Below are 23,108 nucleotides of genomic sequence, written 5' to 3' on the forward strand. Positions count from 1 at the left end.
ATGTACGATTAAGGATTAGAAAATATTTCAACATGCAATACATTGCTTCTGGGGTAGGTGTACCATGCTATTCCAGACCTAGTGAATAATTAATGCCTTGGAAGATTCCTATCACCACGGGTTGCCAGGCCACCAGATAACCAGTCCAGGATTTGTCCATATAAAAAGTGTGTGTGGAGGAGCTTCAAGATGGCGGAAGAGTAAGATGTGGAGATCACCTTCTCCCCACACATACATCAGAAATAGATATACATGTGGAACAACTCTTACAGAACACCTACTGAATGCTGGCAGAAGACCTCAGACCTCCCAAAAGGCAAGAAACTCCCCATGTAGCTGGGTAGGGCAAAAGAAAAAAGAAAAAGCAGAGACAAAAGGATAGGGACGGAACCTGCACCAGTGGGAGGGAGCTGTGAAGGAGGAAAGGTCTCCACAGGAGACCCTTCGCGGGCGGAGACTGCGGGAGGCGGAGGGGGGAGCTTCGCAGCCGTGGAGGAGAGCGCAGCAACAGGGGTGCGGAGGGCAAAGCAGGAAGATTCCCGCACAGAGGATCGGTGCCGACCGGCACTCACCAGCCCGAGAGGCTTGTCTGCTCACCCGCCGGGGCGGGCGGGGCTGCGTGCTGAGGCTCGGGCTTCGGAGGTCAGTGGGGTTGGCGGCGTGAACACAGCCTGAAGGGGCTAGTGCACCATGGCTAGCCGGGAGGGAGTCCGGGAAAAAGTCTGGAGCTGCGGAAGAGGCAAGAGACTTTTTCTTTCCTCTTTGTTTCCTGGTGCGCGAGGAGAGGGGATTAAGAGCTCCGCTTAAGGGAGCTCCAGAGACGGGCGTGAGCCGCGGCTATCAGCGAGGACCCCAGAGATGGGCATGAGACGCTAAGGCTGCTGCTGCCGCCACCAAGAAGTCTCTGTGCGAGTACAGGTCACTCTCCACACCTCCCCTCCCGGAAGCCTGTGCAGCCCGCCACTGCCAGGGTCCCGGGATCCAGGGACAACTTCCCCGGGAGGACGCACGGCGCGCCTCAGGCTGTTGCCACATCATGCTGGGCTCTGCTGCCGCAGGGTTGCCCCGCATCCGTACCCCTCCATCCCCCCGGACTGAGTGAGCCAGAGCCCCTGAAGCAGCTGCTCCCTTAACCCCGTCCTGTCTGAACAAAGAACAGACGCCCTCAGACGACCTACACACAGAGGCGGGTCCAAATCCAAAGCTGAACCCCAGGAGCTGTGTGGACAGAGAAAGGGAAATCCCTCCCAGCAGCCTCAGAAGCAGCGGATTAAATCTCCACAATCAACTTGATGTACCTGCATCAGTGGAATACCTGAATAGACAGCGAATCATCCCAAATTGAGGAGGTGGACTTTGGGAGCAACGATATACATATATTTTCCCTTTTGCTCTTTTTGTGAGTGTGCATGTGTATGCTTCTGTGTGTGAATTTGTATAGCTTTGCTTTTACCATTTGTCCTAGGGTTCGGTCTGTCCGTCTTTTTTTTTTTTTTTTTTTTTTTAGTATAGTTTTAGCACTTATCATTGGTAGATTTGTTTTTTGGTTTGGTTGCTCTCTTCTTTCTTTTTTATTACTTAAATTTTTTTTAAAATAATTTTTATTTTAATAACTTAAATTTAATTTCCTTTTATCTTCTTTCTTTTTCTCCCTTTTATTCTGAGCCATGTGGATGACAGGCTCTTGGTGCTCCACCCAGGCATCAGGGCTGTGCCTCTCAGGTGGCAGAGCCAAGTTCAGGACATTCGTCCACAAGAGACCTACCAGCTCCACATAATATCAAACGGAGAAAATCTCCCAGAGATCTCCATCTCAACACCAGCACCCAGCTTCACTTAACGACCAGCACTATGGTGCTGGACACCCTATGCCACACAATTAGCAAGACAGAAACACAACCCCACTCATTAGCAGAGAGGCTGCCTAAAATCATAATAAGGTCACAGACACCCCAAAACACACCACCAGACATGGAACTGCCCACCAGAAAGACAAGATCCAGCCTCAATGAAATTAAAAATTCTCTAGGCCCTCTGACCCCCGTCCCCCACCGCAGCCGGTGGGGCAGGCGAAATTTTGTTGCTTGTTGGCCTTAACACATGCCTCCAAATTACAAAACAAGATTTACTACTAGGTACACATCGGAAGAAGCAGGTGTTAATACCACTGGAACTTTGCCTAGCAAATTATTTACATAATCTGGGCAACAAAAGAATTGCTTCAGAGTTTTAGAGAAATATGTTTTGAGGAGCTTCAAGACGGTGGAAGAGTAAGACGTAGAGATCACCTTCCTCCCCACAAATACATCAGAAATACGTCTACATGTGGAGCAACTCCTACAGAACACCTACAGAACGCTGGCAGAAGACCTCAGACCTCCCAGAAGGCAAGAAGCTCCCCATGTACTTGGGTAGGGCAAAAGAAAAAAGAAAAAACAGAGACAAAGAATAGGGACGGGACCTGCACCAGGGGGAGGGAGCTGTGAAGGAGGAAAGGTGTCCACACACTAGGAAGCTCCTTCGTGGGTGGAGACTGCGGGTGGTGGAGGGGAAGCTTCAGAGCCACGGAGGACAGCGCAGCAACGGGGGTGCAGAGGGCAAAGTGGAGAGATTCCCGCACAAAGGATTGGTGCCGACCAGCACTCACCAGCCCGAGAGGCTTGTCTGCTCACCCACTGGGACGGGTGGGGGCTGGGAGCTGAGGCTCGGGCTTCGGAGGTCGGATTACAGGGAGAGAACTGGGTTTGGCTGTGTGAACACAGCCTGAAGGGGGCTAGTCCGCCACAGCTAGCCAGGAGGGAGTCCGGGAAAAACTCTGGAGCTGCAGAAGAGGCAAGAGACTTTTTCTTGCCTCTTTGTTTCCTGGTGCGCGAGGAGAGGGGATTAAGAGCACTGCTTAAAGGAGCTCCAGAGGCGGGCGCGAGCCGTGGCTATCAGCGCGGACCCCAGAGATGGGCATGGGACGCTAAGCTACCAAGAAGCCTGTGTAGCTGGTCAGTATCCACACCTCCCGTCCTGGGAGCCTGTGCAGCCCACCACTTCCAGGGTCCCGTGATCCAGGGACAACTTCCCTGGGAGGATGCACGGCGCGCCTCAGGCTGTTGCAACATCATGTTGGGCTCTGCTGCCGCAGGCTAGCCCTGCATTCCGTACCCTCCTCCCCCCCCCCCCCCCCCCCCCGCCTTAGTGAGCCACAGCCCCTGAATCAGCTGCTCCTTTAACCCCGTCCTGTCTGAGCGAAGAACAGATGTTCTCATACGACCTACACAAAGAGGCGGGTCCAAATCCAAAGCTGAACCCCAGGAGCTGTGCGAACAAAGAAGAGAAAGGGAAATCTCTCTCAGCAGCCTCAGGAGCAGTGGATTAAATCTCCACAATCAATTTGATGTACTCTGCGTCTGTGGAATACCTGAATAGACAACGAATCATCCTAAATTGTGTAGGTGGACTTTGGGAGCAACGATAAATATATTTTTCCCCCTTTATCTCTTTTTGTGAGTGAGTATGTGTATGCTTCTGTGTGTGATTTTGTCTGTATAGCTTTGCTTTTACCATTTGTCCTAGGGTTCTGCCTGTCCGTTTTTTCTTTCTTTTTTTTATTGCTTAAAAATTTTTTTTTCTTAATAATATTTTTTATTTTAATAACTTTATTTTTTTTTGTTTTCTTTTTTCTTTTTTTCTCACTTTTATTCTGAGCCATATGGATGACAGGCTCTTGGTGCTCCAGCCAGGCATCAGGGCTGTGCCTCTCAGGTGGCAGAGCCAAGTTCAGGACACTGGTCCACAAGAGACCTCCCAGCTCCATGTAATATCAAACGGCAAAAATCTCCCAGAGATCTCCATCTCAATGCCAAGACCCAGCTCCACTCAATGACCAGCAAGCTCCAGTACTGAACACCCTTTGCCAAACTACTAGAAGATAGGAACACAACCCCATCCATTAGCACAGAGGCTGCCTAAAATCATAATAAGGCCACAGACACCACAAAATGCACCACCAGATGTGGATCTGAACACCAGAAAGACAAGATCCAGCCTCATCCACCAGAACACAGGCACTAGTCCCCTCCATCAGGAAGCCTACACAACCCACTGAACCAACCTTAGCCACTGGGGACAGACACCAAAAACAATGGAAAATACGAACCTGCAGCCTGTGAAAAGGAGACCCCAAACACAGTAAGTTCAGCAAAATGAGAAGACAGAGAATGACACAGCAGATGAAGGAGCAAGGCAAAACCCCACCAGACCTAACAAATGAAGAGGAAATAGGCAGTCTACCTGAAAAAGAATTCAGAATAATTATAGTAAAGATGATCCAAAATCTTGGAAATAGAATAGTAAAGATGATCCAAAATCTTGGAAATACAAGAAACATTTAACAACGACCTGGAAGAACCAAAGAGCAAACAAACAGAGATGAACAACACAATAAATGAAATTAAAAATTCTCTAGAAGAGATCAATAGCAAAATAACTGAGGCAGAAGAATGAATAAGTGACCTGGAAGATAAAATAGTGGAAATAACTACTGCAGAGCAGAATAAAGAAAAAAGAATGAAAAGAACTGAGGACAGGCTCAGAGAACTCTGGGACAACATTAAACAAGGGAACATTCGATTTATAGGGGTCCCAGAGGAGAAGAGAAAAACAAAGGGACTGAGAAAACATTTGAAGAGATTATAGTTGAAAACTTCCCTAACATGGGAAAGGAAATAGTTAATCAAGTCCAGGAAGCACAGAGAGTCCCATACAGGATAAATCCAAGGAGAAACACGCCAAGATACATATTAATCAAACTATCAAAAATTAAATACAAAGAAGAAATATTAAAAACAGAAAGGGAAACACAACAATAACACATAAGGGAACCCCCATAAGGTTAACAGCTGATTTTTCAGCAGAAACTCTGCAAGCCAGAAGGGAGTGGCAGAGCATACTTAAAGTGATGAAGGAGAAAAACCTACAACCAAGATTACTCTAACCATCAAGGATCTCATTCAGATTTGATGGAAATTAAACGATTTACAGACAAGCAAAAGCTAAGAGAATTCAGCACCACCAAACTAGCTTTACAACAAATGCTAAAGGAACTTCTCTAGGCAGGAAACACAAGAGAAGGAAAAGACCTACAATAACAAACCCAAAACAATTAAGAAAATGGGAATAGGAACATACATATCGATAATTACCTTAAATGTAAATGGCTTAAATGCTCCCACCAAAAGACACAGACTGGCTGAATGGATACAAAAACAAGACCCTTATATATGCTGTCTACAAGAGACCCACTACAGACCTAGGGACACATACAGACTGAAAGTGTGGGGATGGAAAAAGATATTCCATGCAAATGGAAAGCAAAAGAAAGCTGGAATAGCAATTCTCATATCAGACAAAATAGACTTTAAACAAAGACTATTAGAAGAGACAAAGAAGGACACTACATAATGATCAAGGGATCGATCCAAGAAGAAGATATAACAATTGTAAATATTTATGCACCCAACATAGGAGCACCTCAATACATAAGACAAATACAAGCAGCCATAAAAGGGGAAATCGACAGTAACACAATCATAGTAGGGGACTTTAACACCCCACTTTCACCAATGGACATATCATCCAAAATGAAAATAAAAAAGGAAACACAAGCTTTAAATGATACATTAAATAAGATGGACTTAATTGATATTTATAGGACATTCCATCCAAAAACAACAGAATACACATTCTTCTCAAGTGCTCATGGAACATTCTCCAGGATAGGTCATATGTTGGGTCACAAGTCAAGCCTTGGTAAATTTAAGAAAATTGAAATTGTATCAAGTATCTTTTCCAACCACAGTGGTATGAGACTAGATATCAATTACAGGAAAAAATCTGTAAGAAATACAAACACATGGAGGCTAAACAACACACTACTCAATAACCAAGAGATCACTGAAGAAATCAAAGAGGAAAGGAAAAAATACCTAGAAACAAATGACAATGAAAACAAAACGACCCAAAAGCTATGGGATGCAGCAAAATCAGTACTAAGAGGGAAGTGTATAGCTAAACAAGCCAACCTAAGAAACATGAAACATCTCAAAAAAACAACCTAACCTTGAACCTAAAGCAATTAGAGAAAGAAGAACAAAAAAAACCCAAAGTTAGCAGAAGGAAAGAAATCATAAAGATCAGATCAGAAATAAATGAAAAAGAAATGAAGGAAACGATAGCAAAGATTGATAAAACTAAAAGCTAGTTCTTTGAGAAGATAAACAAAATTGATAAACAATTAGCCACACTTATCAAGAAAAAAAGGGAGATGAGTCAAATCAATAGAATTAGAAATGAAAAAGGAGAAGTAACAACTGACACTGCAGAAATGCAAAGGATCACGAGAGATTACTACAAGCAACTCTATGCCAATAAAATGGATAACCTGGAAGAAATAGACAAATTCTTAGAAATGCACAACCTTCTGAGACTGAACCAGGAAGAAATAGAAAATATGAACAGACCAATCACAAGCACTGAAATTGAAATTAAAAATCTTCCAACAAACAAAAGCCCAGACCAGATGGCTTCACAGGCGAATTCTATCAAACGCTTAGAGAAGAGCTAACACCTATCCTTATCAAACTCTTCCAAAATAGAGCAGAGGGAGGAACACTCCCAAACTCATTCTACGAGGCCACTATCACTCTGATACCGAAAGCAGACAAAGATGTCACAAAGAAAGAAAACTACAGGCCAACATCACTGATGAAAATAGATACAAAAATCCTCAACAAAACACTAGCAAACAGAATCCAACAGCACACTAAAAGGATCATACATTATGATCAAGTGGGGTTTATCCCAGGAATGCAAGCATTCTTCAATATCAATGTGCTACACAATATTAACAAATTTCAGGAGAAAAGCCATATGATCATCTCAATAGATGCAGAGAAAGCTTTTGACAAAATTCAAAACCGATTTATGATTAAAAAACCCTCCAGAAAGTAGGCATAGAGGAAACTTTCCTCAACATAATAAAGGCCACATATGACAAACCCACTACCAATATCGTCCTCAATGGTGAAAAACTAAAACCATTTCCACTAGGATCTGGAGCAAGACAAGTTTGCCCACTCTCACCACTATTATTCAACATAGTTTTGGAAGTTTTAGCCACATCAATCAGAGAAGAAAAAGAAATCCAAATTGGAAAAGGAGAAGTAAAGCTGTCACTGTTTGCAGATGACATGATACTATACATAGAGAATCCTAAAGATGCTACCAGAAAACTACTAGCGCTAAACAATGAATTTGGTAAAGTAGCAGTTTACAAAATTAATGCACAGAAATCTCTTGCATTCTTATATACTAATGATAAGAAATCTGAAAGAGAATTTAAGGAAACACTCCCATTTACCACTGCAACAAAAGTATAAAATACCTAGGAATAAACCTACCTAAGGAGACAAAAGACCTGTATGCAGAAAACTATAAGACACTGATGAAAGAAATTAAAGATGATACAAATAGATGGAGAGACATACCATGTTCTTGGATTGGAAGAATCAACATTGTGAAAATGACTATACTACCCAAAGCAATCTACAGATTCAATGCAATCCCTATCAAATTCCCACTGGCATTTTTCACAAAACTAGAACAAAAAATTTCACAATTTGTATGGAAACACAAAAGACCCTGAATAGCCAAAGAAATCTTGAGAACGAAAAACGGAGGTGGAGGAATCAGGCTCTTGGACTTCAGACTATACTACAAAGCTACAGTAATCAAGACAGTATGGTACTGGCACAAAAACTAAAATATAGATCAATGGAACAGGATAGAAGGCCCAGAGATAAACCCACGCACATATGATCATCTTATCTTTCATAAAGGAAGCAAGAATATACAATGGAGAAAAGACAGCGTATTCAATAAGCGATGTTGGGAAAACTGGACAGCTACATGTAAAAGAATGAAATTAGAACACTTCCTAACACCATACACAAAAATAAACTCAAAATGGATTAAAGACTGAAATGTTAGGTCAGACACTTTCAAACTCTTAGAGGAAAACATAGGTAGAACACTCTATGACATAAATCACAGCAAGATCCTTTTTGACCCATCTCCTGGAGAAATGAAAACAAAAATAAATAAATGGAACCTAATGCAACTTAAAAGCTTCGGCGCAGCAAAGGAAACCATAAACAAGACAAAAAAAAAAAACAACAAAACCCTCAGAATGGGAGAAAATATTTGCAAATGAAGCAACTGATGAAGGATTAATCTCCAAAATTTACAAGCAGCTCATGCAGCTCAATATCAAAAAAACAAACAACCCAATCCAAAAATGGACAGAAGACCTAAATAGACATTTCTCCAAAGAAGATGTACAGATTGCCAACAAACACATGAAAGAATGCTCAAGATCACTAATTATTCGAGAAATACAAATCAAAACTTCAATGAGGTATCACCGCACACCAGTCAGAATGGCCATCATCAAAAAATCTACAAACAAGAAATGCTGGAGAGGTTGTGGAGAAAAGGGAACCCTCTTGCACTGTTGGTGGGAATGTAAATTGATACAGCCACTATGGAGAACAGTATGGAGGTTCCTTAGAAAACTAAAAATAGAACTACTGCACGACCCAGCAATCCCACTACTGGGCATATACCCTGAGAAAACCATAATTCAAAAAGAGTCATGTACCACAATGTTCATTGCAGCTCTATTTACAATAGCCAAGATATTGAAGCAACCTAAGTGTCCATCAAGAGGTGAATGGATAAAGAAGATGTGGCACATATATACAATGGAATGTTACTCCTCCATAAAAGGAAAGGAAATTGAGTTATTTGTAGTGAGGTGGATGGACCTAGAGTCTGTCATACAGAGTGAAGTAAGTTAGAAAGAGGAAAACAAGTACTGTATGCTAACATATATATATGGAATCTAAAAAACAAACCAAAAAATGGTCATGAAGAACGTAGGGGCAATATGGGAATAAAGATGCAGACCTACTAGAGAATGGACTTGAGGATATGGGGAGGGGGAAGGGTAAGCTGGGACAAAGTGAGAGAGTGGCATGCACATATATACCCTACCAAACGTAAAATAGATAGCTGGTGGGAAGCAGCCGCATAGCACAGGGAGATCAGCTCGGTGCTTTGTAACCACCTAGAGGGGTGGGATAGGGAGGGTGGGAGGGAGGGAGACGCAAGAGGGAAGAGATATAGGGATATATGTATATGTATAACTGATTCACTTTGTTATAAAGCAGAAAGTAACACACCATTGTAAAGCAGTTATACTCCAATAAAGATGTTAAAAAAAAAAAAAAAGTGTGTGCGCTCCGAGATGAATCTCAGTTAAGTAGGTTGCTCTACCTACAGCCATGTAGCAGAAATAGTGATTGTTATTTACACTACACCCAATTTCCAAAAATAAATCGAATCCATCCACGTTAAATTCCCCAAATATCATAATCCCAAACAAGAATAAAAGGCAAGGGTCACTTACTAAAAAAAAGAGGAAAGTGGGGAATGGTTACAGTGGAAAACGAAGAATAATGGGAACTACCGTAGTGAGCAAAAACAGCTCTGGGCTCTCCTGCCTTCAGCTCATCAGAGAGAACTCATTGCATATCTCAAAGAAAAACATTAGTTCATAGATAATACGTATGTTATCCTGGTATCTTTGATAAATTGTACTAAGGGAACTTAATTAATACCTTCTATCTCTGTTAGCAATGTTCCACACAGAAAGGCAGATTTGTCACATGTAGCTTTTATCTTACACTGAGTCTCAATAAAGAGTACATGTATTTCTTTAGCCGCCTTAGAAGAATGACGATTGTTGTTAGGATGTTACATTCAGAAATAAAGTTCTGTATCTCATAGGGAAAAATAAAAGAGTACATGTAGTATTCAAAAGTTTCTTCTCTCAAGACCATTTCTTTCTCTCAGAGAAACCAATTGTCCTTTGTTATTTAAATGATTGTTAAGGTGACATTTATGATCATATCGCCAATTTTATAACAAAGATTTATGGACTGCAGTTTCATAAGTAAGTTATTAACCAAAAGCTGTTCTGGACTCGTGTTAGCATGAGTGGAGGAGAGGAAGGCACATGACAGGCCTTCAGCCTTGCCTGTGCGTGCCTCGCACGGACTCTGCGAGGAAGGCCAGGTCTGGGAAGGGAGCTGGTGGCCGCAGGGGGTGCTCTCTGTTGTTTGCGTGTGGCTCCGAGATCCAGGGGCCCACGCACGCTGCCTCCTCCACTGCCCTGCTTGCAAGTCCTTCCTTGGTTTGCAGTCCCCAGAGATGGGGGCGTTGCTGCCAGCGCTGCCGGTTCAAACTAAACACTTAGGGTTTGAAGAGTCAGCGGGGCAGGGAGCAGGGTGGGGGTCTCCTTTAGCACTGTGAATGCAGGTGACTGGAACTCAGAAGGAAGAGTAAGGCTGTCACTTAGGAGAAGAGCGAGTACTTGGCAGGCGGAAACCATCCCTTCAGTGCTCTTCTGCTTAAGGGGGGATATGTTTTAGTTCCATTTACGCCCCTGGAAGATATACACTATGGTCTTGGGCCAGTGAGGGGTTGAGGGCTAAGTCTTTGTAGTCAGCTCTGGGTGGGGACATTCCCTTCCTGTGACCTTAAGGAGATTTGGGTTTATTCAGTTGGGGATCCCTGCTGTCTATAAAAATCCTTTTGCTGCCATTTGTCGAGCAAATCTGTAGTAGGTCTTCACTCCTTTCAATATTATTATTACTTAGGTTAGCCTAAGAAAAGATGAGCTGTAGCAAGGAATTAAAAAAGCCAAAATTCAGGGGGAAAAACCCCTACTCATGTCTGGAAATAAAACAATTTGGTACACCTTCAACATACTTTTCTATTCTAGCTCACATTTGGGGCCTTTACAATTTCAATTCTTTTTTTTTTTTTTTTGCGGTACGCGTGCCTCTCACTGTTGCGGCCTCTCCCGTTGCGGAGCACAGGCTCCGGACGCGCAGGCTCAGCGGCCATGGCTCACGGGCACAGCTGCTCCGCGGCACGTGGGATCCTCCCGGACCGGGGCACGAACCCGTGTCCCCTGCATCGGCAGGCAGACTCTCAACCACTGCGCCACCAGGGAAGCCCTCAATTCTAATCTATTTGTCTCCCCACCCACTCGTCCCATCCACCTGTTACCTATCATCTCTCTATCTCTTTGCCTATCTATCTATATCTCTATCTATCTATCTGTCTGTCTGTCTGTCTGTCTATCTACCTACCTACCTACCTACCTACCTATCTTATCCTTCCATATATTCACCTATCTTTTGCAATGTCCCATCACATTTCCACTAAAGCCCTAATAGTGGAATATGTGGAATATAAAGAGTAAAATGTATCTTTTTTGGCATTTAACTTCCTAACTAGAATGGTAATGTAGGCACAGGGGAGAAAAGAAACCAGAAAATTGTTGTGAAATAGGTGGTTAGGGAGAACAGAACGTTTTCTGCTGTACCTATAATGAAGATAAGGAAAGTTTAAAGAATACATCACCAGAAAAAAATTTGAGATAATATTTCATAACTTTATAAAAAAGGATACAGGTTATTGATCATCCTCTTCAAATCGACCTTCTCTTTGCTGTAAGGGCACGTCTGCTTTTTACCAACAATACACCAACCTCGGATGCAGAATTCATGAAAGCTTAGGGATCTTTTTAGGGAAGCTTCTGGATATTAAAGGGCAAGGTCTGCTTCATGATGATGTAATAGAAGTGACCCCACCTGTAGGGTGGAGTGGTGGATGTGGGAATTGCTCTCGGTTATGACTCAGTTGTGTCCATCACTCTCTTAGGGAGATTCTGCAGGACAAGGGAACCACCAAGTCCCAGAGGAGCCTGGAGTCAGAGCTGCAATAGCTTATGACCCTGAGGAATTTACTGATCTTCTTGGCCTTATGTGTTCTTACCTCACTCGATTCTTGTGATTAAGTTACATAAAGAATGTGGACATGCTTTTTTACAGAAATGTCTTATGTAAACATATCATTGTATTTCTCTGTCTCGCTTATCATGCATTTTTCTGTGTTTACCGTAGCATCTCTCCATTCAGCTTTTTGTGCACCTACTCACTACCTACTATGTATGTAACCAGACTTGTCTTAGGCGCTAGACAAATTTAAATTATTTGTGGTCAAGAATATGTACAAATATTTCTGTTAGCTTCATAAGTTTTTTCTCAACTTTTTATTACTGATAAGGGGCCAGTTATTTTTAATAGAATATAAACCTATAATGAACATCTAAAACTCTAGGCATTTACAGATTCAGTTGTATACAACCCCTTGTCCAGAAAGTTTGACCCTTTGGCCCCAAAGTTGCCAGTGAACTGTATGTTTTTCTGCAGCACCAGGGACGGAGTCTTAACAGAGCACAAGTCACTCTGTGTCATGACTTTCTGTGTATTTACATGTCTCTCCTGGGCAATATGTTACCTGTGGGACCATGACTCATTCATCTCTGTGCTCAGCACATTAAGCAGTGCCTAAGTGCCTATTTATTGAAAAGTATTTGAATGAATCATTCAAAACCGATTACTTTTGCAAATGTATTTCCCCCAGGTTCCACAGCTTATAGATTTGGGTAAATGATTAACTACAATGAGATCCATCATGTTGATTTATTTCTACAGTTGTTGATCCCAGTGTGGCCTTCTGGATCAAGATCACACGATGTTCTGTCTGGCCTGCTACACACCTGTGTGAACAAAAATGATGTTCCCTCTCTAACAGACGGAGGATATGAAGGCGGAGGCAAGTCAAGGCCATGTAGATGATTCCTCAATATTAGATCTGTGTGCAACTAAGGGTTCCCACTCTTTTACGTTCTTGGCGTTGGGGTCACTTTTGCAACATGCTTGGGTTAACATACAGTGTATTATAACAAAGATTCTGAGTCAAAACCCATACAGCTCTTCATTCAAAAGGGCTGGAGTACAGCCCCATCTTCCACATAGATATGGAGTTCAGGGGTCATCGAACGATCATCGAAATGTCCATCTCCTCTTTAATATTCTCTCATCTTCAAAATCTCATCTGCAAAGCTTCCACACTGGCAGAATTGCCGCAGAGCAAGACTCAGATTCCCGCCCCCTTGTTAATATGATTCCGGTTTGCCCACTCCTTGTTAATATGACTCATGCTAAAATGGGCCTTTAATAATACTCCCTGCAAAGCAAATTTAAAGGTGACTACATTTTCGATTACATATGCACACGTGTACAACAATCCCTAAGGGCTTTTAAAGGTGAAGAGAGAGAAAATACTTCCACTTGCAAATGGCAGAAAGGGCTCTGTTCCAACATTTGAAAAGTAATTCATATTTAAAACTAGGACCAGACTTGGAAAATTTCTACTAAGAATGATAGTTTTTTGGGAAAGGTATCACACTGAGAAACCACATAGACTTCCACATGGGGTATCTTTGTGTTTCTCACCTTAAAATGTTAAAACTTAAATGTTGGAATAATACATTTCAGATGCATTTGGTCCAGTTTAGTTTTGCGGTACGCGGGCCTCTCACTGTTGTGGCCTCTTCCATTGCGGAGCACAGGCTCCGTACGCGCAGGCTCAGCGGCCATGGCTCACGGGCCCAGCCGCTCCGAGGCATGTGGGATCCTCCCGGACCTGGGCACGAGCCCGTGTTCCCTGCATCGGCAGGCGGACTCTCAACCACTGCGCCACGAGGGAAGCCCTGGTCCAGTTTTTGACTCTCAGGATTGAATAAATGGAATCTGTCCAGGTTAAACAGAATCAAATCATGAGTGCTGCACATCTAGGGCATTACTGATTGAGTTAGGTGGGCTCCAGAGGCAAAAGACAGATGGTTTAACCACCTCATAATGCCAGAGCTTTGAACCGACTGAGTGCATAGCAATATTATAAAATTGATATTGTACTATAAAATAAAGATAAATGATGCCTTCTCTTCCCTCTCTTAAGAAAAGAATTAAAATACTGATTGTTGGCCAACGCAAACACAACTCTGGTATCCAGAGTTACTTGCTCAGGCAGGGCAGGCTGCTGGGTTCTTGACCTCAGTATCTTTCAGCACAGTGGAGATCTTCCTCACGGTTACTGGAGTCCCAGAGGATGCTGGTTTCCAGGCCCAGGCTGGTCTGGTCCCTAATACCTAAAGATTCCTCAGCCAGTAGATAGCAATTTGGGGTACAGCCCATAGGCAGAGGAACCAAATAGTCCAAGAATTGGGTGCTCACGTTTTGGTCCCTCCTTGTGTAACTTAAAGTGTCCTGCTGCCTGTGACCTTATCCTCTTTTCAAGACCAAAGCTGATACTTGGCTTCCCCCATCACCACTGTTGACACAAGCAGGTTCCTAAGGATTATTTCCAGGCAAAGAATACCGCTTTGTCGTTCTTGTTCCTGTGAGACTCAGACACGGGCTCCACCTGGAGAGTCCTGAGTTCCTCCCTGCACCTGAAACTTCACTCTGTTTTTCACTCCCCAACCCTTTCTCTCTCTTGTCCTTCTTGGCTACCTGTTTGCTTATAGCTTCACCAGCTTTCCCAGCCAGCCTCTGCACAGATGCTGCAGCCCTCCTGTCTGTGTGGCATGAAGATTCCTTTTTGAAAAAGAAATTACTGGAGGAGGAGGTTCACCTCCTGCTAATTAAGAGCAGCTCATTATTCAGCAGGGATTGCCAGAAAGTCTCAAAAAGAAGACGGATGGGAGGATAAAGGCTTGGGGTTTGGGGATGAGCGTTAAGCAAGGCAGAGGGTGGGGTTAAGGGGAGAAAAGGAAGGAGGAGGGAAGTGATGAGACAGTCTTCCCTGACTGGCTATCTCCCATGCCTGACACAGATTATCTGAAAACTGCCTCCTGGCACTGGCTTGATAAAGACCAAAGGGTCTCCCATGGAAAGGATACACACGCTTGCACGAAAGCTGGTAGGTGTTTTCAGTGAGTCCTTCTTCATTGAGCACCACGGTGATCTGCCCACAGGCGGCACCGATGTCGTCTGACGAGCTTCTGGTGGGCATCCCACTGACTCTATAGAACTGTTGGGGGAAAGGCACAGAGCAACACCATTCTCGGAACACAGGGAAGCCACTGCCAGGCTTGGGAACATAGTCTTTACTGTTTCTCTGGTGGTTTAGAACTTGAAACACTTTTTCCCATAGGGACAATGCTACTGTGGGGTAAAGGTTTCTAGGCAAAACCCCACGGCACCCCAAATGGACCCAAAGCACATCGCTAATTGTAACTACCTAACCTCCCCACCAAGGAATCCTTTGAGAGGAAGAGTTTTTATCCAGAGCTGTAAGTGCAGACTCACACGGGAAGCTTTTTAAGTTCACCCAGAGCCTGACCCTTCCCTTTATTTTCCTGGAGACTCTGATTCATAGATCTGGAGTAAACCCAGGCATCTATGTATCTTTTAATTAATTTTAATATAATTAAAATTTTAATATAATCCCAAGTGATTATACGGAGCACACAGACTAATCCCATTAGAAGGCAATGCATCTGGAACCCTAATTTAAGACACTGCGTCTCCCCAGGGCTGCGGATGAGGAGTGATTCTCAACATCAGCAGCACATTAGAATGTCTCAGAAGCTCCTTTAAAAATAAAATATGTATTTTATAATAGCTTTAAACTTAAAGATACGAAGATAGTACAGAGTTCCCATACCAAGTTTCCCCTATCAGTGACATCTTACATCAGTATGGTACATTTGTCACAATTAATGAGCCAACATTGATACCTTATTATGAAATAAAGTGTATAGTTTATTCAGATTACTTGGTTTTCCCTTAATGTCCTTATTTTGTTTCAAAACCCCACCTAGGATACCATTAATTATCGTGTCTCCTTGGGCTCCTCTCAGCTTTGGCAGTTTCTCAGACTTTGGTTTCCTTCTGACTTTGAGAGTTTTGGAGGCAGGTATTTTGTAGAATGTCCTTCACTTGGAATTTAGCTGATGTTTCTTCTCTTGGTTCCGCTGGGGTTATGGTTTTAGGGAGGAAGATAACAGAGGTGAAGTGCCATTCCTACCACACCGTAGCAAGGGTACATGCCGTCAACATGACGTCCCTGTTGATGTTGACCTAGATCACCTAGCTTGAGGTAGTGGTTGTCAAATTTCTCCACTATAAAGCTACTCGTTCTTTTACTTCTTTTTATACTGTACTCTTTGGAAGGAAGTCGTCATCACTATGAGCAGCCCACACTTAAGGAGTGGGAAGTTATAAGTTATGCTCCACCTCTGTGTTAGTCAGCGTTCTCCAGAGAAATGGAACTGATAGGATATGCATGAGTGTGTGTGTGTGTGTGGAGAGAGAGAGAAAGAGAGAGAGAGAGAGGGAGGGAGGGAGGGAGAGAGAGAGAGACTCATTTTAAAGACTCGGGGCTGGGAAGTCTGAAACCTGGAGGGCAGACTAGCAGGCTGTAAACTCTGCAAAGAGTTATTTCAGACTTAAGGCAGTATTCCTTCTTCTCAGGGAAACTTCAGTTTTTGCCCTTAAGGCCTTCGACTGATTAGCTAAGACCCATCCATATTTTCAAGTGTATTTTCTTTCCCTTAAAGTTAATCATATCTACAAAATACATTCAAAGCAACACGTAGACTGGTGTTTGATCAAACAACTGGACGCCAGAGCCTAGTCAAGTTGACACATAGCATTTAACCACACAAGCTTCTTAAGGGTGGAGTATCTACATAAATTATGTGGAATTCTTCTGCATAGGAGATTTGTCTATTCTCCTCTATTTATTTATTTATTTAATTTATTTATCTATCCAATCATTTATTTATGTCACTATGGACTCATGGATATTTATTCTATACTTTGAGTTATAACCCAATACTATTACTACTACTACTACCTACCATTGTGTTGCTCAAATTGTTTCAGCTTTGGCCATTGGGCTCTCTTTCAGTTGGCTTCTGTGTCTCTTTGACATATCCCCATCATTGTGAGTTTTTTCTTGTGTGGGGTTTTTTTTGAGCACTTCCTTACTTTCTGACACTACAAGATACTCCAGGCTCATATTGTATATTCCCTGCCAAGATCAGAGTCAGTCATTTTTCCAAGAAGCACTGCTTCCTCTTATTATAGAATGGTATTAGAAACCAAGATCTGGGTACTCGGTGTGCTCAATGCTACTGAGGTGTCATTTCTTCTAGGGCTTCGTAGCTGACAGAGCAAGGAAATATGTCTGTATATACTAACCCATGTGTATACACATATCTATAAATATTTCTATATGTATCATCTACATTAAGATACATTAAGCTAAACATGAGTTCAGATTGATGTCTTTGACTCATCCATTACTACATAGATAATTCTAGCCTTTTCTCCTTGCTTGTATGTAAGCTTCTGAGAGTAAGAAATGTAGCTCCCACAATCGGTCTTCCATTTACCTGGTAGTCCAATTCCAGACCTGTATAGTGGTATCAAAATAGTTAACCCATAGCCCTGAGGGAAACTACTTTATGAACTAGCATACAGTGCTTATGTATATTTCCTTTTGCTTTTAATCTTAGATCTCCACTCATTTCAAAGTGACTTAGGTCAGCACTTTCCCCCCACCCCCTTCAGTGAGGTTATTTCATACATTTGTAATACAGTTGAACTCTTTTGTCACAGTCTACATTCTATCCTGGCATTCCCTGACATCCTAAATGATTTCTTAAGATTTGCATACATTAAGGTTTACCCTTTCCACTATAAAATACTGTTGATTTTGACAAATGCATAGTGTCATGTATTCACCATTAGAGTATCACACAGAATAACTTCACCACCCTAACAAATAACCTGTGCTTCACACATTCAACCCTGCTCCCTCCCTAACCCCCTGGCAACCACAGATCTCTTTAGCGTCTCCATAGCTGTACCTTTTTCAAATTGTCATAGAAGTGGAGTCGTGTAGTATGTAGCCTTTTCAGGCTGGCTTCTTTCACTTAGCAATATATATTTACAATTCATCCAAGTTTGGCATGGCTTAATAGCTCATTCCTTTTCCTAGGGAGCTTTTAAAACAAAGCAGATGCACTGGCTCCACTCCCAGAGTCTGACAATTAGTGTGGGGCTTGGGCGCTGGGGTGAGAATGGAGAGTGCTCATCCTTTGCTTCCTCTTTACCTCTGTCACAAGTGTGCATGCACGCACACACACACACACACACACACCATCAGTTTAAGTCACAGATGGCTGTACCAATGGCTCGAGGCAGGGGTTTTTATGTCTCTGGTGGTTGGAAAGAGGATGACAGGAGATGACAAGATGTTGAAGACTGGTGGGGTTGGGTCAGGTGAGAAATCTCCAGGATGTTGGTGCTTAAAGACTTGGTTGTCTTGCCAGGTTAAGTCTCTTCTTCCTGGTTCACTGGCGAACAGAGGACATACAACTCTTCTCTTCCTCTCCTGTCCCTAAACAAGCACAAGAAGCTTTGGGAATTTTTTAGAGGGGGGATGGCTCTGGTTTTTGTTGGAGAAAGTAGGAGCAAAAATGCTCCCTCCTGTGTTCACCTTAAACCTTATAAGAAAGGCAGTTGTCTCAAAGATTACACATGGCAGGGCAATTCCAGAATTTCACTATAGAAGTTGGATTCCAGGCTCTAGGAAAAGAGTAAGATGGAGCCTACAGAGACGGGGGGGTGAAGTCAAGGTCTTGTTTACTCAGTCCTGTCCCATAAAGAGAGGGAGAAGAGCAGTCCAGAAGTTCACTCTTCTCTTGCCACTCACACTGGTTTTTCCATTTTACATCTGGCTGTGTACCAAAAGACTGGTAGAGGGCAGAGATGTGGAATTTCTGAAACCACTGGGTCTTCCCTGGAGCCCTTGGTATGCAAGTTTTTAAGAGATGTGCATGTGTTAGACACAGATGGATACTCCTAATATCTGAATCTGGAATCCATCTAACCAGAAAGTATGTCCATTCTGAGTTTTAATTTTAAGAGAGTTAAAAAAAAAAACTACTAGGGATTTTTTTAAATTCCAGGGAAGAATATTACAGTTAGAATACATTTAGCACACTATTTTTGTCTTCTACTTCTTTAAATGCTGTATAATGATAACTGCTGTATAATGATAATGATAACATCATATCTTTATGATGAGGCATTGGTTGATTCTAAAGTGTTTTATGTGCATAAAATATGACTTTTATTTGCATTAGCAGAGATCAAGTGTTTTTGTTATTGCTGATTTTTTACTAATCCTTTATATGTTGACAATTGGAGTATGCTAGACATGGTTACTTTCAGATAATCTGACGCCAGGAGAATCCAGGGAGCAGCTGGGCTGACAGAACCAAAAAAGACTTATCTATTTTTGAAAATGGATGCAAATGTGTAAGATGAGACCATTTTTCCATGTACCATAAATGATTTCAAAGAATGAAAGCAACGCTTCCCCTATAGTAGAAGCCATGTAAACTGAGCAGATCTCTGCAAAGTCTATCCTCATTACTCCATAGTAGAGGCCATAGAACGAGGGCATGATGCCAAAATCCATGGAATCTCTAGCCTTGATTCTATTGAGAACAACAGTGAAGGGATGTAAGGATGTGGCATTTGTGGGGATGGGTGAGGGCTGCAGCTTGGAAAGTATTGGGTTGGCCAAAAAGTTCATTTGGATTGGTCAAAAACCCCAAACGAACTTTTTGGCCAACCCAGTATTTCCTGCCATGGTATCTAACAGAGCCTTGGTGGTATTTCCCCCCACTTATTTGTTTAATTTTTTTTTAATGAAAGAATTTAAAATTCTCTCAATTCCATTCAAATTTTACTACTCAGGGCTAAGTGGACAAAGTCATTATTGAGAATGTTTAGAGGCTTCTTAGGACTGCAGTGCTGAGACAAGCCAACTCTAACCAGCAGTTCTCAAGCTTGGCTGCGTGTAGAAAAACCTGGGCAGCTTGTAAAAACCTCCATCCCCAGGCTGCACCCTGGGCCAATTACATCAGGCTTTCTGGGGGTGGGGCCTGTGCAGCAATATTTTTGGAGGCTCTCCAGACACCAGGTGATTGCAGTGGTCCACTAACATTAGGAACCTCTTTAATAGTCCAATGATTCTCAGCCCTAATTGTAGATTGGAATCACCTGGGGGAGATTTAAACATATACTGATACACGAGTCCACTTTCAGGGGCTCTAATTTAAGTGGCCTGGGGTGAGGTCGGGGCAGCAGCTAGGGTTGAGAATCCCTGCTATCAAACTTAGATTTTACAGAATGCTTTCAAATACTTTATCTTTCCTAAAAATATTTGAGATAGATATTATTATCCCCAATTTACCTTTGAAAAAACGGAGACTTAGAAAAAGTGATTTGCTTAACATGACAATTGGTACAAAATGAAACCAGGAATCAAGCGCAAATTTTGATGCCCTTTGCTGCTATGCCGTGGTTGCCGTGTGTTAATAAAAAAAATCTTTTTGCAAGTTGGATCGTATTTCAAATGCACTAGGATTCTCTATGACAACCCCTATTTCTTTTTTAAAGGTAAATGTTTCTTTAAAAAGTAAATGATTATATCACCTCACACCAGTTAGAACGGGCATCATCAGAAAATCTACAAACAACAAATGCTGGAGAGGGTGTGGAGAAAAGGGAACCCTCACGCACTGTTGGTGGGAATGTAAATTGATACAGGCACTATGGAGAACAGTATGGAGGTTCCTTAAAAAACTGAAAATAGGACTACCATATGACCCAACAATTCCACTACTGGGCATATACCCAGAGAAAACCATAATTTAAAAAGACACATGCACCCCAGTGTTCATTGCAACACTCTTTACAATAGCCAGGTCATGGAAGCAACCTAAATGGCCATTGACAGAAGAATGGATAAAGAAGATATGTTACATATATACAATGGAATATTACTCAGCCATAAGTAATATTCCATTGGGTCATTTGTAGAGACGTGGATGGACCTAGAGACTGTCATACAGAGTGAAGTAAGTCAGAAAGAGAAAAACAAATATTGTACATTAATGCATATATGTGGAATCTAGAAAAATGGTTCAGATGAACAGTTTTGCAAGGCAGAAATAGAGACACAGATGTAGAGAACAAACGTATGGACACCAAGGGGGGAAAGCGGGGGCAGGGGGGGATTGGTGGTGGTGGGATGAATTGGGAGATTGGGATTGACCTATATATACTAATACATATAAAATAGATAACTAATAAGAACCTGCTGTATTAAAAAAAATTCAAAAAGAAAGTAAATGATTAGCTTCTAATGTAATGTCTGGATCTTAATCATTGCACTTTTGATGTGCTATCTCTGTAAACAGTCTCAAATACTAGCAATGGATGTAGGTGGGTCTGACTGAGTTGGGAAGGAAGTGGAGAGAGGAGAGGCGTTGGGAAATCTGTCTCTGGAACCTTCTTCTGGCAGTTTTTGTACTCTTAATTTGAGGAGGAAATGGTGAAGGCAGAGAGCTGTGTAGACCTAGAGGGCAGCCATCTTTTGGTAATGCGAACCAGGAATTCCAACACAGCAGGTGGTTTCATCCTTTCAATATTTGAGAATTGGGGCAGTGAGAAAGAATGAAGATGACTTTCCCTCCATACCCAGGGGAGCACGTATTTATAATCTAATTGATAAAAAGTGTAGCAATGAACTCGTGGTTCCACAGAAAAGAATCTTAATACCATAATGCTCAACAAAAATTAGTAGTGAAAAAAATCGTTCCTTCCCATCTGAAGGGTTAGATTCTTTGAATGCCTCACTATAGGAGAATTCCTGGTTAAGGATCTTAAAATTATATGGATAATAATCTTGGGGCAACTCTATTCCCAAGTAACTTCATAAAAGTCCTTATGAATACTTTTACATTCATTAAAGTAATACAGACAGTATGCTGAAAAAATAAATCCGTGTCTTTCTATAGCTTAAACTAATAATAATAGATCTGTACAGTTATTTTCTATCCCTTTCCTGCTAGAGAATGGTAGGAGTTCCCGCTCTGAAAGTTTCATGAAATACTTATAAAATCAGATTGCTATGTTGCCATAGAAAGAGCCCTTCCTCCCAGGGCTGGCTCTCCATCTGATTGTCTTCCTTATTTTATTTATTTATTATTATTTTTTTTAAAGTAGTTTTTAAAATTTATTTTATTTTTGGCTGTGTTGGGTCTTCATTGCTGCACGCGGGCTTTTTCTAGTTGCAGCGAGCTGGGGCTACTCTTCGTTGCGGTGCACGGGCTTCTCATTGCGGTGGCTTCTCTTGTTGCAGAACATAGGCTTTAGGTGTGCAGGCTTCAGTAGTTGTGGCATGTGGGCTCAGTAGTTGTGGCTCGCGGGCTCTAGAGCACAGGCTCAGTAGTTGTGGTGCACGGGCTTAGTTGCTCCACGGCATGTGGGATCTTCCTGGACCAGGGCTCGAACCCGTGTCACCTACGTTGGCAGGTGGATTCTTAACCACTGCGCCACCAGGGAAGCCCTGTCTTCCTTATTTTATGAGTTAAGAGTTGCAGGCCTCTGCCTCTGAATTTCTGTTAAGGTCCTAGAGATTTAGAGTAACCTTGATGTGACAGATCTTCCAGGAAATTTTTCATTTGACATGTTTTCCATGGCTGTGCAGTATGTCTTACATTCCCTTTCTAGGACATAGGTTGATTACACAGCCTCAGCTCTGCCTGTGAGACCCTCACCCGTAGCACATCTCAGCAACCATCTTCGCAATGGGAGCACGGTTCTGAGTCATAGATATTATTATCCCAATTTCCTTTATTTCTCCTTAGACTTTCTTTTTTTTATCTCTTCACCTCTCTTTCAGTGAAAGTTTCAGTACTCAGTTTCCTCTTTTCCTAACTGCTCCCAGCAAAAGGAATTTCATGGATACCAGAAACAAAATTCTAGAGCAGTGCTGTCCAGTGGAAATATAGATTGGACAAAATTAAAACTTTTCTTGTAGTCACACTAAAAAGGTAAAAAGAAACACATGAAATAATTTCACCAATACATCCAGAGTACTATCATCTCAGCATATAATCGATAGAAGAATTATTTTCTTATGCTGTCTTTGAAATCCAATGTGTATTTTAGACTTACAGCACCTCTTATGTCATAATTTAAGTGCTC

General features: G+C 42.2%; 1 protein-coding gene across 1 annotated transcript in view; it reads right to left on the minus strand.

Annotated features, from left to right (window-relative positions):
• Positions 1 to 67: 67 nt before the first annotated feature.
• The window catches only part of RNF175 (ring finger protein 175), a gene marked incomplete at its 3' end in the record, with an annotated part of 75,624 nt that continues 52,583 nt past the window's right edge, over positions 68 to 23,108 (minus strand). Inside the window, 6 exon segments of the mRNA XM_082653399.1 lie at positions 68 to 140; positions 142 to 178; positions 181 to 182; positions 11,590 to 11,691; positions 14,930 to 15,060; positions 19,426 to 19,546. Of these exon segments, the coding sequence (XP_082509525.1) occupies positions 68 to 140; positions 142 to 178; positions 181 to 182; positions 11,590 to 11,691; positions 14,930 to 15,060; positions 19,426 to 19,546 (466 nt within the window).

This window comes from Grampus griseus, assembly GCF_964374135.1.
Source record: "Grampus griseus genome assembly, chromosome: 4".
NCBI classification, from domain to species: domain Eukaryota; kingdom Metazoa; phylum Chordata; class Mammalia; order Artiodactyla; family Delphinidae; genus Grampus; species Grampus griseus.